Here is a 14,327-nt window from a genome sequence, read left to right as displayed (position 1 = left end):
CAAGTAATCAGGTTGACCAACTTCAGAACTTTGAATACTGCAATTAAAGTCTGACATGAACAAAAAGTTTCCAGATTAAGCCACTGCAATTGTAAGGAGTCAATGGCTTCAGGTTAAGTATAAATTGTATGCAGCTAACTTATATTCTCTGTAACCAAGGAGGAAGCTCTTCAGTTAAATCCTAATACACAATACCGTAATAGTATTAATGAAATAATAATATTTAGAGGGCAAATGTAATTTTTGTCTTTTAACTCTCCCCAACGACTTAAGTTGATGCGTCTGGGTCTTCGATCTACTGTTTGCTATAGGCTAAAATCGTGCTTAATTTAAATCTTTAATTGCTTACTTTTCACGATTTATAGTAGTTGATGTGCCCAAGTCTTCGATCTACTTTACATTATAGGCTAAAATCATGCCTAATTATAAGCTCTAATTGCATATATTTAACGCTTATGATAGTTGATGCATCCGAGGCTTTTATCAACATGTGAACAAATAAAAATGGCTCGCACCAAATTTTAGGGTTTTAGGATTTAGGGATTTTAGATTTCTGGGCTTTCGGCATCTAAGGCCATTTAGCCTGTCACGGTTTGATGGATGACGTACCTCGCCGAGCACACTATTCGGGGAAAGGGAAGGAAGAAAGGATTGGGGAAGGAAGGAAGCGGCCTGGGACTTATAAGTTAGGTACCATCTCGGCATTTGCCTGGTGTGAATGAGAAAAACCTTATTCAGGATGGATGACCTGAAAAAGCTTTATATACAGGAGAGAAGATGACGCTTTTAGCCGGCATTCTTCGCAGGAAGATCAATTGAATTGGACACATCTTGGGAAGAAATCGTCTTCTTCATACCGCCAAAGAAAATAAGGTGGAATAAAAGAGACAAGTAGAAGGGAAACAACTAAACGATGCTTTGAAAAAATAGAAAAATATTTTATTATTATTATTATTATTATTATTATTATTATTCTGCCTTTTGACAGGTCCTGGACTAATAAGTTTTCTTTCCTGGAAATGTTAAAGAGGAAAACAAGAAAATATTGGGAGTTAAAAGGGAAGCTGAACGTGAAAGAAACATTTCCAAGCCAAACCTAAAGAAAGAACATTAGTCCAGGACTTGCCAGTAGACACAATAATAATAATAATAATAATAATAATAATAATAATAATAATAATAATAATAATAATAATAATAATATATAAAGAAAGTCTAGTAGCACATAACTTATCGTACGATGCTGAATTAACGCCAAAATTTCAATTAATTAATTGATTTATTTATTTCACTGTGGAAAATTAACGTATTTAATAGTCCAGACTAAATTATTCGTTTTTTCATACTTTAAATTGTCTTTGGAATGAAATGAAATCTTTGAGTTCAACGTCCCATGATTATGCTTGTTAGGCTAATGAGACGACGATTAAAGCAAGTGAATGATGATGGAAGAATTGGTGGAATGAGAAAGTGGGAGGAAATGGGAGTACCCGAGAAAACCCGCGAGTACGATGTTGTAAACTACAAACTTACTTGCCCGTGGATCGAACTAAAGACCCCCCCACGTACCAGAAATAAGCGCTCTACCAGTGAGCCACCGTGGCCCCTAAATTGTCTTTGTAGGAAACTGACCGAACGGTTAGGTTAGTTAACTTATATCTTATAAAGATGCTGCAAAGACCATTTAAAATATAAGAAAAAACATCTAGTCTGGACTTTTTAATATGTTAATTTTCCACAGTAATATAAATAGATAAATTAATAAGACACATATATATATATGCAAGAGTTTGACAAATGTCGGAAGACTCTTTAGAGCGATCGTGTACAGTTTTCTTGCTGTTTGGGTAAACAAAATAGATTATTGAGACGCAATTGAAATCTGAAATTCAATTGAGTCCATCCCACGTACGGCAGGATATCTCTTCACCTCACCTAATGAAAACTCTCCAAGGTCATGTCTGCTTGTTGAGCTACACCTGAGCAGATCCACCCTGAATAGGTTCTCTTCTCTTCCGTATACTGTCGTCCCAAACCAATCCCTTCTTTCTTTTTTCAGTCTTTTTTCTCTTCCTTTTGTTGGGTGGAGATTCGATCCTCGGCGTTCCGCACCTCAGTAGTTTCAGTGACATCAAATGGCTAAGTTGAATGGTGACACCTTGATTGCGTGAGAGTTGCTGGGGCATTGTCTGCATTAAAAATAAATAAATTAACAGAAGACATCTACGCCCACCACATGCTGTCCGATTATGTGGAGTTGTCTTACGGGGAAAGATTTGTAGCCGTTGCTTGTTCTGGATCTTCGACATATTAAATGATGTATATTTGTAACTGGTTTCAGTCCTTACATCTTGAAGATTCAAAATTGTATTGAGTTTGTACTAGCGTCTTTAGAAAAAATGTTTCTTGAGTAGCAAATACTTATTTTCACTATAAGGTAAGGCAAGAGTTTTAGCAAACTAAAGATCATAAAAAAAAATACCTCAGAAATTTAATAGTGCAACAACGACTCACCAACCTTAGGGTCATATCCATAGAGCATAAGTTAGGTTGAAAGTTATCTTTTGAGGACATTGTAAAAACTTTTGCTGCCGAAAAGAGTCCGCAAATTTAAATTTTGGTTCTAGCTTTTTGTGTTTTTAATTAACTTACATCGATTTAATAGATTTGCCAAATGTCCGAGTATAATACTCGAGACAACAGCATGACTGTTTGTCATAATTAAATATTCTACTCTAAAGCAACAGACTGTTGGTTCATTCTTCACATATGCACATCCCGATATAATTCCAAAAACATTGTGATTTGCAGTTATTATGATAAGACTAAAGAATATGTGAAGCATGCTACTCTGATTATTTGCTAATTAAATACTAATTAGTTTGGTGTTTTATCTTGTAATAAAAACTAAATTATGTGCTGCAATTTTGAAATCAAGCTTTACCACTTAAAGAAAAATGGAATAGGAGAATTACTGTGTGATGCCAATATCAGGTGTAGTCGGGGAGCGTTTTGGTTTGGTTGGTCAGGGAAGGGATGGGGCTGCTAAGGTGAGTGCTTTGTGCCGGGCGAACAAATAGCCTAGTTGCGTCGTTGACCACGTTTTATTTATTACTAGCTGAATATATCCATCCTTCGCATGGGGTCTGTATTTGAAAGCCAACGCCTGTGGGAGTATCATCATTCATTTCTGCGACCACGAAAACTATGGATTTGACACTAATATCAATCATTTTGAATTACTTTTACATGTCTCGGTATCCCCCCCCCACGGTGACCCTCGGCCCGCAACCGAATAGGATGAATTTGGAAATTAATGCGATTGGAGTTCACCATTGATCTCAGCGACCACGAAAACTATGAATTCGACACTAATATCGGTCATTTTCTACTACTTTTACTTGTCCCGGTAAAGCCCCCCCCCCCGAGACCCTCCTTGGTTCGAATTTTGACAAAAACGTTTCGCCTTGGTCTGGGCCTGGACCAAGGTATCCCTGACCAAAATATGGTAACTCTCGGTCCACTCGTCTGGTCCCCAGGCCGCACACAGACAGACAGACAAACAAACTCTTTATTTTATTTATATTAAATTGACTTCCAGATACAATCTGTTCAGTCCAATTTACACTGGAATTGTTAGCTTTCAAACAACAATAATGGGAAATTATAAGGAAGGAAGTCGCGGCCAGGACCTTTATTTAAGAGTACCAATCCTGTATTTGTCAGGTGGCACTAAGGAAAAAGATTGAAAGATTAAAGATGATCGGCCAACGAATTTAAATGCGGGACCTCTTGATAGCAAGAACGCTACCCAAATAGCGTAAGGTAGCTCGTTTAACTGAACGAGCGCTATCTGGCAACAGGCAGGGGCGGCTTTAGGATTTTAATTTTGGGTAGGCCCGCTCCTTCCCTTATGGATATATATGCACATTTGATTGATTAATGAGAGTAAAAAATTACTCCTACAGTAGTGCTTGATACTGTTTGTTAAATAAACAATATATTACTCTTTATTGCATCTTTTAGTGTTTATATATTTCTAAAAAATTTTGGGGTAGACCCGTGCCTACCCGGCCTACCGGCTAAAACCGCCACTGGCAACAGGGAATGAAGCCGCCTACCGGGAATCGAACTTGATACATGGGTAAGATAATTTTCTTTTAGAAATTCTAACGTTTATAAAAAATGCTGTTCCCACGATCGTAGCAACTAAAAGGTTGTCTTAGTTCGTAGAACTCCTTTCACAAACACAAATTCAGCACTTTTCGCATAACAAGCCACAGCATGGAACATATCACGTTTATAGTCACCAGACTGCTGTGAGAAGAAAAGCTAGAAGACACATAACACACACTCACTCAGTATGAGAGAACGCTCGCAAGACGTCGGACGGTATACAAACAACGGAGCCAAAGGAAAAATGTGACGTCACATGACGTCATCGAGCTCTAACTTGTCGTTTGAGAATACTGCTGTTGGCCGCGCGTCTGTTCATTACCATGGAAACATGGTGTTCGTTTGGCGGGTGTGTTTAGTAGTGGTGGTCGCAGCTGGTGTATGCGCCGCTAGCGAGGACCAGAGGGACATTGACGACTATGATCTTGATTTGAAGTTTGATACCACGGCGCAGGTAAGTTGATGTCACATGATACATTTGTCTTCGGAAACTTTGAGATGCCACTTGTCGTGGAGTATCATAAAGTGTATCTGTCGAAGGTCCCGTTACTAGAGCAATACCCAAGGGAAATATGATGATTGCTTCACCATGACACCGGGCGTCTTAATAAAATATTCAGTAATCTGTGATGTCGTGATCGATAGCATCTTGATAAAAGCTCTCTCTCTCTCTCTTTTTTTTTTTTTTTTCATGTGTGTGTGGAACTTGTCCCGAAACCAAAAATCAGGTCAAGTAAAACAACTTTTCTGTATTAATTGAAAAATAATACGATAAAATTCATGTGTAATACTTTTTCATTAGTGAGAATAGTTTTTTTTTTTTTTTAAAGCAAAATAAAAATATTAATATCTGTTACAATCTCAATATTGTAGAAACGTGATCAATAGGCCGTTTTTTTTAGTAATAATTTTACTTTGGAAGTAAATATAATTTGTAAGGTTTGTGGAATGCATTGTAGCTCAGTGCCTGGCTAAACTCTCTTGCTCTGATTAGTTAAAAAAAAAAAAAAAAGTTTGCATAGAATTGAAGGTTTCTCTCAGCACTGAGCTTGCAGTTTGCCGTGGAATCGCAGCCATCCATATATGTACTCTCACTGGGAATCGAACTTAGGTTTCCCGTACATGGGAAACCTTTTGTTTCGTGAAATTTTCCTTGGGTCATTCTGTTTCCTTTTCAAATGTTCCATCGACGACTCAGCAACATTCCCTAGAAAAGTGGGAAATCAAAACGAACGGTTTCATTTCATTTTGTAAATGATATTGATTTTAGCCAAACACATCCTGGGTTATTCCTTTTTTTTTTTCACTTAGCCACGGGTTTGATCTTCATGTGCTACTTACATAGAGTGTTAACGCCTAGTTTTTGTGTATGTGGCCCTGGAATCGATTCCTAATAGAAATACTTGCTTTGGATACAAGTACAAATAGTAATTTGTTTCCCACTTAAAACAGTATATTATGTCTAATATAGAATCAATAATAATAAAAAAAAACGTTAAGTCAGTCACAGGTTGTTGTCAATAATAGCCCGATTTTCATTACTCTGTTAGCATAAACATGTTCCCGTGTACTGGAACGTAAATAACTATATCTTAGATCAGTGGTTTCCAACCTTTTTTGACTAACGTCTCACTTTACTGAACGTTCAGCACATCGTGACATATAATAATATAGATTATAATAGTGTAAGGCGGTAAGTTTTTATAAAAGGCTGAATATTATTGTAGACTCGGTGTAGCATTGGGGCATTGTTGTTTCCGTTAGAGGTATTGACTGCAGTGGCGGCGCTACAGGGGAGCAAGGAGGGGCGCCATCCCAATATTTTTTCTCGCCCTCCATTTTTCTATGTACAGCCGGTGAATAATAATAATAATAATAATAATAATAATAATAATAATAATAATAATAATAATAATAATAATAATAATAAAGATATATGTATATACAATATATTAATAATAATAGGGGCCGCGGTGGCTCAGTGGTAGAGTGTTCACCTCTGGTGCTTGGGGTCGCGGGTTGGATCCCAGCCCCCGCCAAGTGAACTTTGTGGTGGACAAACACCGTGTACGTGGGTTTTTGTCGGGGTTCTCCCGTTTCCTCCCACTTTCTTCATTCCACCATTTCATTCATTACTCATTCCCACCGTCTCCTTTAGCCTAACCGGCATAAACGTGGGACGTAAAACTCAAAGATTTCGTTTCATTTTTTTAATTAATAATAATAATATTTAAAAAAAAACAAGTGTGCTTGCCTCGCCTTCCTAAAATTTTCTTGCCTCCCTCCTGCCCCCCTACTATTACGAGCCTAGCGCCGCCACTGATTGACTGGTACACTCCGTCTCAAAATTACACAATACTCCATGATTTCTAATTTAAAAAAATACGCCATAGCTTACGGGACTGCTCGATAAACCTGTTGGGTAGTGGAGTTTTCCTTAATTGAGTCCTTAGGAGGGAAAGGGGATTTAAAAATAAAAGTTTCGTCTCTTTTCACCAAATCTCTGGAGATGTTGGGCGTAGGAACTAGGGTTGCCAACTGGCCTGGCCGGAAATATTGCTGTTATTTTGATTAAAGCCGGTGACAGGTGCGGATCCAGGACCGACTTCTGGTGGGGGAGCGGTGGGTTGTCATACTGCTACTTTTAAGGGCTCCAAACTTTCGGATGGGTTTTATTTATATATATATAAAATAAGAAAGTTTCCTCTTCTGGGGGAACGATCGCCCTCCTGGATACGCCCCTTCCCGGTGATCAGTACAAACTTCTTACCACCCCTTTTATGACCGGTTTTATCTCAAATTTGTATCTAGTTCCAAGCAATTTCATCTAGTTCGAAGTATAGATTTATAAAGTACCTTTTATTCTGTAAATTCAAAACTGTCACCTTTCACCATCTATAAATGATTAATATATTTTGTTCATGTGTTTAGGTAATTTTAAAGAGAAGACAGGGACTGTATCAGGGAAATTTTGAAATTTGCTTGAATTTGAATTTTATACATTTATTGAGAGTGAAAAAGGATTTCTTAAAGCAATTAGTATAAATTTAAAGAATAAATTTCATTTTTCAAATGCAAAATTGTCACGTAAAGATTAATATACTTTTGTTCATCTGTTTCGATGACTTTAAAGAAGTGTTAGTTACTGGTAAATACAATAAAATGATTAATGCCGATTTCAGTTTTTCATTTATAGTATAATAGGTTATCTATTAAGCTTATTAGTGATTGTACTAAGGATATGCAGTATACAGGTCTAGTGCACTTTTGTTAGTATATTTCCTTCCCATGGATGGGTCCGAACAGAGATACTTTACACTCAGACCTATACTATAGGGAATTTTAAGGTGGTGCCGTTTTTTTTTTTTTTTTTTTTTTAATTATTTTCCAGAGTTAGAAACCCTAGTAGAAACTTGCAATTTTATATAGTGTTTCCTCAATGGAGTTTTGTAAAATTTACGCCTTGAGAGACGCAGGGTTTTAAAAGTTTTCCAACATGTTTCTTTCGAAGCATTAAACATTCGGACAGAAAGTTTGATATATGAGGATTTTTTGATGCAAGGTGGTTCAGTGATAAGCACTCAGCTCTGGGCGAGGGATCCCTGGTTCAATTCTAAGGCATTGTGTGAGTTTTCCCGTAATTCTCTCAGTTTCTCATTCCAGAAAATTCTTTTACAATGATTCACTTTATTAATCATCCGTCCCCATTTATTTACAGGACAGTCCATGCGATGTTAAATTTAAATAAAAGTAATAATCCCTTGGATTCATCATCATCACCATCATCGTAGGTATTATGTCATTACTGGCAGATTATTTGTTGTCAACTGACAATCTCCTCTAGCCAAGGTCCTCAGCTAACCTCGTGACGTAGTAATTTTCTGTTTTATCACTATAAATTGTACCCACTTTCTCCTCTGCCTCTTTTTCCTGCTATCGTACATTGTGTTACGTTCTCAGCCAGTGTCCTAAACAGTTTCTCAATCTCTTTTAAGGTAGTCCTAACACTTCCTTAATTTACTTTCCCTTCGGTCCAACTATTCTCCGTTATTCTCCACACCCACAATCCAAGAGCCTCTAGTCTCTGTACGTTGCTTATCATTGATTAAACCGTGCTTTTCTTTATAAATTATAGTTTTTGTACAAAATTTTAAATTTGTAACTGATTTAAATGTGTTAATAAGTGGACGTATGCGTGTATGTAGCTCTACGTCATTCGCTTACAGTTTTAAGAGCACAGTTTCCCACCATGAACTTTCACTATTGTGGGGGTGTCTACCATAATCGATTGGCAGGTTGGTTGATTTGGAATTTAGCGTCCAATTCAGTATCGAGGCTGTAAGAAATGTGGATGTACAGCAGTGGCGGATTATAGTCCGGGGCCAGGGGGTCTATTACCCAGCTTTTAGAATGACAAAAATAATTGAAACTATTATTTATATATTTTTGAAAGTTTATAGTAAACTAATAATATAGATATCATAGTCTGGGTTCTGGCTGCCCCACCTAAGTTTTTACCGTGTAGATCCGCCACTGAACAGCTTAACATGGGATCTGAACGACTTGAGCTCCCACCGGAAATCGAACCCAGGTCTCTTGCGTCGAAGGCACGTACCTTAATCGTATAGCTACGAGAGACTTCCTTGCTATAATCGAGAATCCATCTCATAATTCAAAAGAGCACTCGGAACAGTGTCTCAAATGAATGAGCTGGTGATGTTTATGTTCTAGATTAATGCTCCAAGACACTCCTGTGGACTGGTGGGGACCCAGTGTCCTTCTAATTGAACTTCACGCTTAACGAATATTTTGTAGGTGATTGTGGCAAAAGGAAATGTCAATATTTTGTAGGTGCTTGTAGCAAAAGGAAATTTCGGTATTTTTCGGTGATTGTCACAAAACGAAATAGTGTTTTGTGGGTGATCGTAGCAAAATGAAATGTCCATATATTCTGGGTGATTGTAGCAAAAGGAAATGCCAATATTTTGTAGGTGCTTGTAGCAAAAGGAAATTTCGGTATTTTTCGGTGATTGTCGCAAAAAGAAATAGTATTTTGTGGGTGATTGTAGCAAAATGAAATGTCCATATATTCTGGTGATTGTGGCAAAAGGAAATGCCAATATTTTGTAGGTGCTTGTAGCAAAAGGAAATTTCGGTATTTTTCGGTGATTGTCGCAAAAAGAAATAGTATTTTGTGGGTGATTGTAGCAAAATGAAATGTCCATATATTCTGGGTGATTGTAGCAAAAGGAAATGCCAATATTTTGTAGGTGATTGTATCAAAAGGAAGTTTCGGTATTTTTCGGTGATTGTAGCAAAAGGAAATAGTATTTTGTGGATGATTGTAGCAAAAGGAAATGTCCATATTTTCTAGGTGATTGTAGCAAAAGGAAATGTCTATATTTTCTGGGTGATTGAGCAAAAGGAAATGTCAATATTTTGTAAAAGGAAAAGTCAGTATGGCATCTTACGAATTAAGAATAGAATTTCTTTCTTCCATTTTTTTTCATTGATAAAGGCTATAGTATTACGGAAGTCAAGAAATGAGACACACATATGCCACAGGCGCCAAACAGCCTATTAAAAAATATAAGTTTATAGATATTGAATTCTTTAGTAGCAAAATAAACAAATTCCATTTCTTTTTGAAGCGTAGTTGCTTGTAGACATCTTTTTAGCCTTCTTTCCATTCCACGTGGCTAGGAGTCATTATGTTTGTTTATATACAAACAAATCGTCTGGCCGGTGGATGTCGAAATTCTCATCAATGGCATGTTTACGTTCAGTGCACTTGCTCATCATATTTTATTACGTCATTGCATAATTTCGTAATATTGAATTTTATTCTGTGTAATAGTTATTCCTATAAGGTATTTTAGAATGATAGCAGATATATATAGTTGACGTTTAATTGTGCAATAAGATGTTACATATTGCTGGTTTATTAGTCATGCTATGTCGGTAAAAAAGAATGCTGAAACAGATAAAATTCTAATTCATAATTCGAACGAAGTAGATATTGGTATAGTTTTTTGGAATAGAGTAACCAATAATTGTTCGAATTATTATTCCGATGAACGAATAATTGTGTGATCAATAAATGTTCGAATTACGAGGGTTGATCAGAAAGTAAAGTTACAAAGCCTGCAGTGAAACGTGTATATATTATTTCGTACAACCAATAAGCTAAGGGCCAACAGGTAGTACAGTACATTCATTAGATTATTTTCCGACATAGCCTCCATATCGGTTGAAGCACTTGTCGCATCGTGGGAAGAGTTTGAAGATTCCCACCTGGTAAAAACCCTGTTCTAGCGTGTTCAGACCATAGATGGCCATTTTCCACTGGGCTCGCTCGTGCTTGCGCTCACATGTATCAATTGGGCTCGCGCTCATCTCTCTTGACTGGGCTCGCGCTCATCTCTCTTGACTGGGCTCGCACTTACGTGGGCTCGCGCTCACCTTCTCAACTGGGCTCCGCTCACTAGCACTCGCGATCTCTTCTCTCAACTGAGCTCGCTCTCACCTGTCTCAACTGCGCTCGCGCTCAATTATTGAGTCCGAGCCCGGTTGAGCGCGAGTGCCGAGCTCATGAGCGTCGGGCTCGCGAGTTTGGACACCTATGGTTCAGACACGTTGTCACGAAGTGTTTCAGCTCCTCCTCTGAATCGAAGCGACGGCCTCCGAGGTTCTCCTTCAAGTGCGAGAACAGGCAAAAGTCGTAATGTGATCCTCCTGTAGTCCTGAATCAGCTTCTCCACGCGAGCTGTATTCAAATCTGTTAATGCCTTGCTAGGTCGGCCACTGCACTTCTTGTCGGTGACGTTTTCTCTACCAGCGGCAAACTTTCGACACCATTCAGCAACATGCTGACGTGACCGTAAACCTCCACAATTGTCGGTGAATTTCAGTCGCAGTTACATGTTTCGCCCACAGAAATCGAATAACTGAGTGGATTTCTTCGCGAGACCAGTTTTCAAAATGAGTCACCATTTGTGTTTTACTACAACTATAGATATACCACATTGACTTGACACCTAGTCTTCCGTTCCAGGTTCTGGTATCGGCTGAAGGAATTCCACTCCCTTTCGTCAAGGCCCTCTCACTTAGCAACAGCTGAACCTTTATTGGCTCAACGCGTGGGTGTGTGAAAATGTGTGAGCTTTAGTTCGCATTTTTGCCACGCCTCAAGACATTTTGGCAGCACTATAGCGCCGTAGGGGGCGGGAGGCTGAAAATGAACAGTTGCCAAGTCCACGTATTAAAATTACCTCACACTTTTCATTCCCATATAACAAAAAACTCCAGAAATATCGACCTTGTAACTTCAGTTTCTATTCCTTTCTCGTATTACTCGAATAATGAATAATTGTTTGAATAAATTGCTGATTACTTGAATAACTAATAATTGTTTGAATTATTATTTGAATGAACGAATAATTGAAGACTTGCTGTAGAAAACAATGTAAGAGCCACCTTGAAATTGTTTCACTTATTTTACTTTTTGAATACGTTTATGCCTTAGATTTTCATACTTAGTTACAGGCTAGGTTGTATTTCTAAGCAATAGTACTTTCTATTTTATAACGCTTGGGCACAATTTAGTATCTTTTGTCTCTAGTGTTACGGTAACTTTTGTTTTTGGCACTTACCTTGTTTTCTGGTAAAAAAAAAAATGAAAAATTTAGTAGGTAACGCAGATAGTACCTGCAAAATGCTAGTCCTTGAACCAATAGTTATTTCCAAGGTTGTTCCCATATTGGCAAATTTGGGTGCCCAGTAATCATTACGTCACGAACCGCGCACCCAAATTTCTGGTCTGTGAGAAAAGGTTTGGATACAGCGATTAGTTTATTTAACAGCATTTTGTAAATATAACCTGGCTCATTGTCTAAGCTTTTTAAAAAAATACTAGCTGAACCTGCGCTATTTACACAGCGCATAGTTCTAATATGCGCGTGAATCTGCTTCCCACTTCTCACTCAAAGGGAGTGAATTGCTGTAGACAAACGTATAAATGTAGTAGTTTTAATATATATAGAACGTTAGGGTGAGTTTGTGTCAAACTTGGATAAGTGATAGATGATACCAAATGCAAATATTTTTTTTTCTTATAATTCCATGCCCAAGTACGCTTCTAGAATAATTAACACTTCTGATCAGAGTATATACACTTATTCATTAAAAACTAGAATACAGTTTAACGGTTTCGAAACGGTTTAATGTTATCTTCATCAGACACTAACTCAGTTTTTAATAAATAGGAGTTACTATCTGATGAAGATAACGTTAAGTTGTCGAAACCATTACACTGTATTCTAGTTTTTAATGAATAAGTGAATATACTCTGGTCAAAAGTGTTGATTATTCTATTAGTGAGTTCTAGAGTCGTGATAAATAGAGTTGCAAGTACGCTTCATTGCGAGTCCACAAGCCTTCGAAGTTGCCAGGCTTGCAATAGGTTTTGTCATTCAAATTAAAGGAAAGCGCCTGAAATGTCCATCAACCCGCTTTACGTAGCTCCTCTACTGGTTGCCTTTCACAAGGGTATCAACCTTAACATCCTAGTGGTAATATTAAACTAATAGGGTCAAAATGACGCTCAAAATGTGGAATAGATGATGGACTACTTGCCCACCGAATTTCGCTGATCCGGCCAGTAGTTACCGAGAAATAATGTACTAAATACACACACATACACGTGAAGTAAAAGTATATGCTTCCGTACACTTATAATGGGAGCTGAAAATGTGAATAAGCTTAGGGAACAGCGGTCAGATAAACTTCTAACCAGCGATGCCAACCTAGAACCTTAAAAAATCTCATCTTGAAAGACGAAAATTCTCATTTTGCTCTTAAATTGCCCCCGCGCTATGTTAATTACACTTTTAAAAAATGTATAAAATATGAAAATTGAAACTACTGTGTATAACTTACTTTTTTCAATGTTTCAGTGAAATAGGGGTCGTCCACATATTACGTAACGTGCCAACGGGGGGAGGGGGTTCGACCTTGCGTTACGATGTGTGACAAAGAGGGAGGAGAGGGTTTACGTCTTCGTTACGTAACGCATGTGTTTTTGCTGTCATTTTTCTGCAATCTTTTAAACAAATAATTTTATTGAGTTCTTTTCTTTCTTATAAATAAATAAATATTTTGGGGAGGAAATTGCGAACATATAGCCTATCTAAATTAAATCATGCAGAACAGGTTCAAATACGCTACTGGACACTAGCATGACTGGTGACGAACACTTCGTGTATTACAATATAATAAAACTTTATAAAACTATAATAAAATATTACAATATAATAATATAATTTTGTGGCTATCGCAGCATTGCACTTACGGCACACGATTTTCTGGAGTTGATTGTTAAATAACATAACCATCACTTGAAAATCCCCTCGCGTTCCCACTCGTTATTTCTGAGACTCTTATTTAATACTTTTGATTTCAATCATTACCCCACTCTATTCTTCTAAGGATTTTCCATGTGAAACAAGAAACTCTTTTTGGTGAGATAGTATTTCCCGCAATGGAACGATCCACGATTTGCAGAGCAAAATAAGATATTAGAAAATGGAAACCTATTTCGTCGGATATTCATCTCATACTGATTTTCTTTTTTCATTTTTGGATTTGAATGTTTTTGGAAAAATCGAGTTTATTCGCATTCTGGCACTGATTTAGGACAAGAAGAATTTGAAAAGGAATAAACTGAAGTCCAAAGTCCAAAGAAGATGCTTGAAAGCCTGTTCACAAACGATATGATATGTCCCTGCTCTTTCACATGTGCAATCACTTCGAATCTGTGATCGACGAAGAAAACTTCTTTGCATCGTCGACGAACTTCAAATACATGAAACATCCTGTATCCCGGAAAATAGTTCGATGTCAGTTCTTTAGATCCTGTTTCACCTGCATCTTCCTGCAGCTTTTGCTTCTTGCCAATCATCGGTGACCTAAAAGGATGGATGCGATCTCCTTGGGAAAACGGCAATATGCAGTTTCGAAGAATTTAAACTGATTAATTAAATAACCATATGGGGTTAAAATATTATTACGGTACTATCATTTTCTAACACTTTGATTTGTCGGGGAAAACACCATAAATATATCCAGAATAAAAGCATTGTGTAATAAAAAGT

General features: G+C 37.4%; 1 protein-coding gene and 1 pseudogene across 2 annotated transcripts in view; both read left to right on the top strand.

The window, feature by feature from the left end:
* Nucleotides 1-14,327, top strand: part of LOC145668916 (regulator of nonsense transcripts 2 pseudogene) — a 226,144-nt pseudogene that overhangs the window by 53,122 nt on the left and 158,695 nt on the right. The window lies entirely within an intron of this gene.
* Nucleotides 4,353-14,327, top strand: part of LOC145668917 (WAP four-disulfide core domain protein 1-like) — a 346,689-nt gene continuing 336,714 nt past the window's right edge. Inside the window, exon 1 of the mRNA XM_081737197.1 lies at nt 4,353-4,630. Coding sequence (XP_081593323.1) covers nt 4,433-4,630 — 198 coding nt within the window. The 5' untranslated portion in view covers nt 4,353-4,432. The remainder of the gene's footprint in view (nt 4,631-14,327) is intronic.

This window comes from Thermobia domestica, chromosome 13 (genome assembly GCF_964235325.1).
Source record: "Thermobia domestica chromosome 13, izTheDome1.hap1.1, whole genome shotgun sequence".
Lineage (NCBI taxonomy): Eukaryota > Metazoa > Arthropoda > Insecta > Zygentoma > Lepismatidae > Thermobia > Thermobia domestica.
Note: the sequence above shows the minus strand (reverse complement) of the source record. Positions and strands in the feature narration are given on the sequence as shown.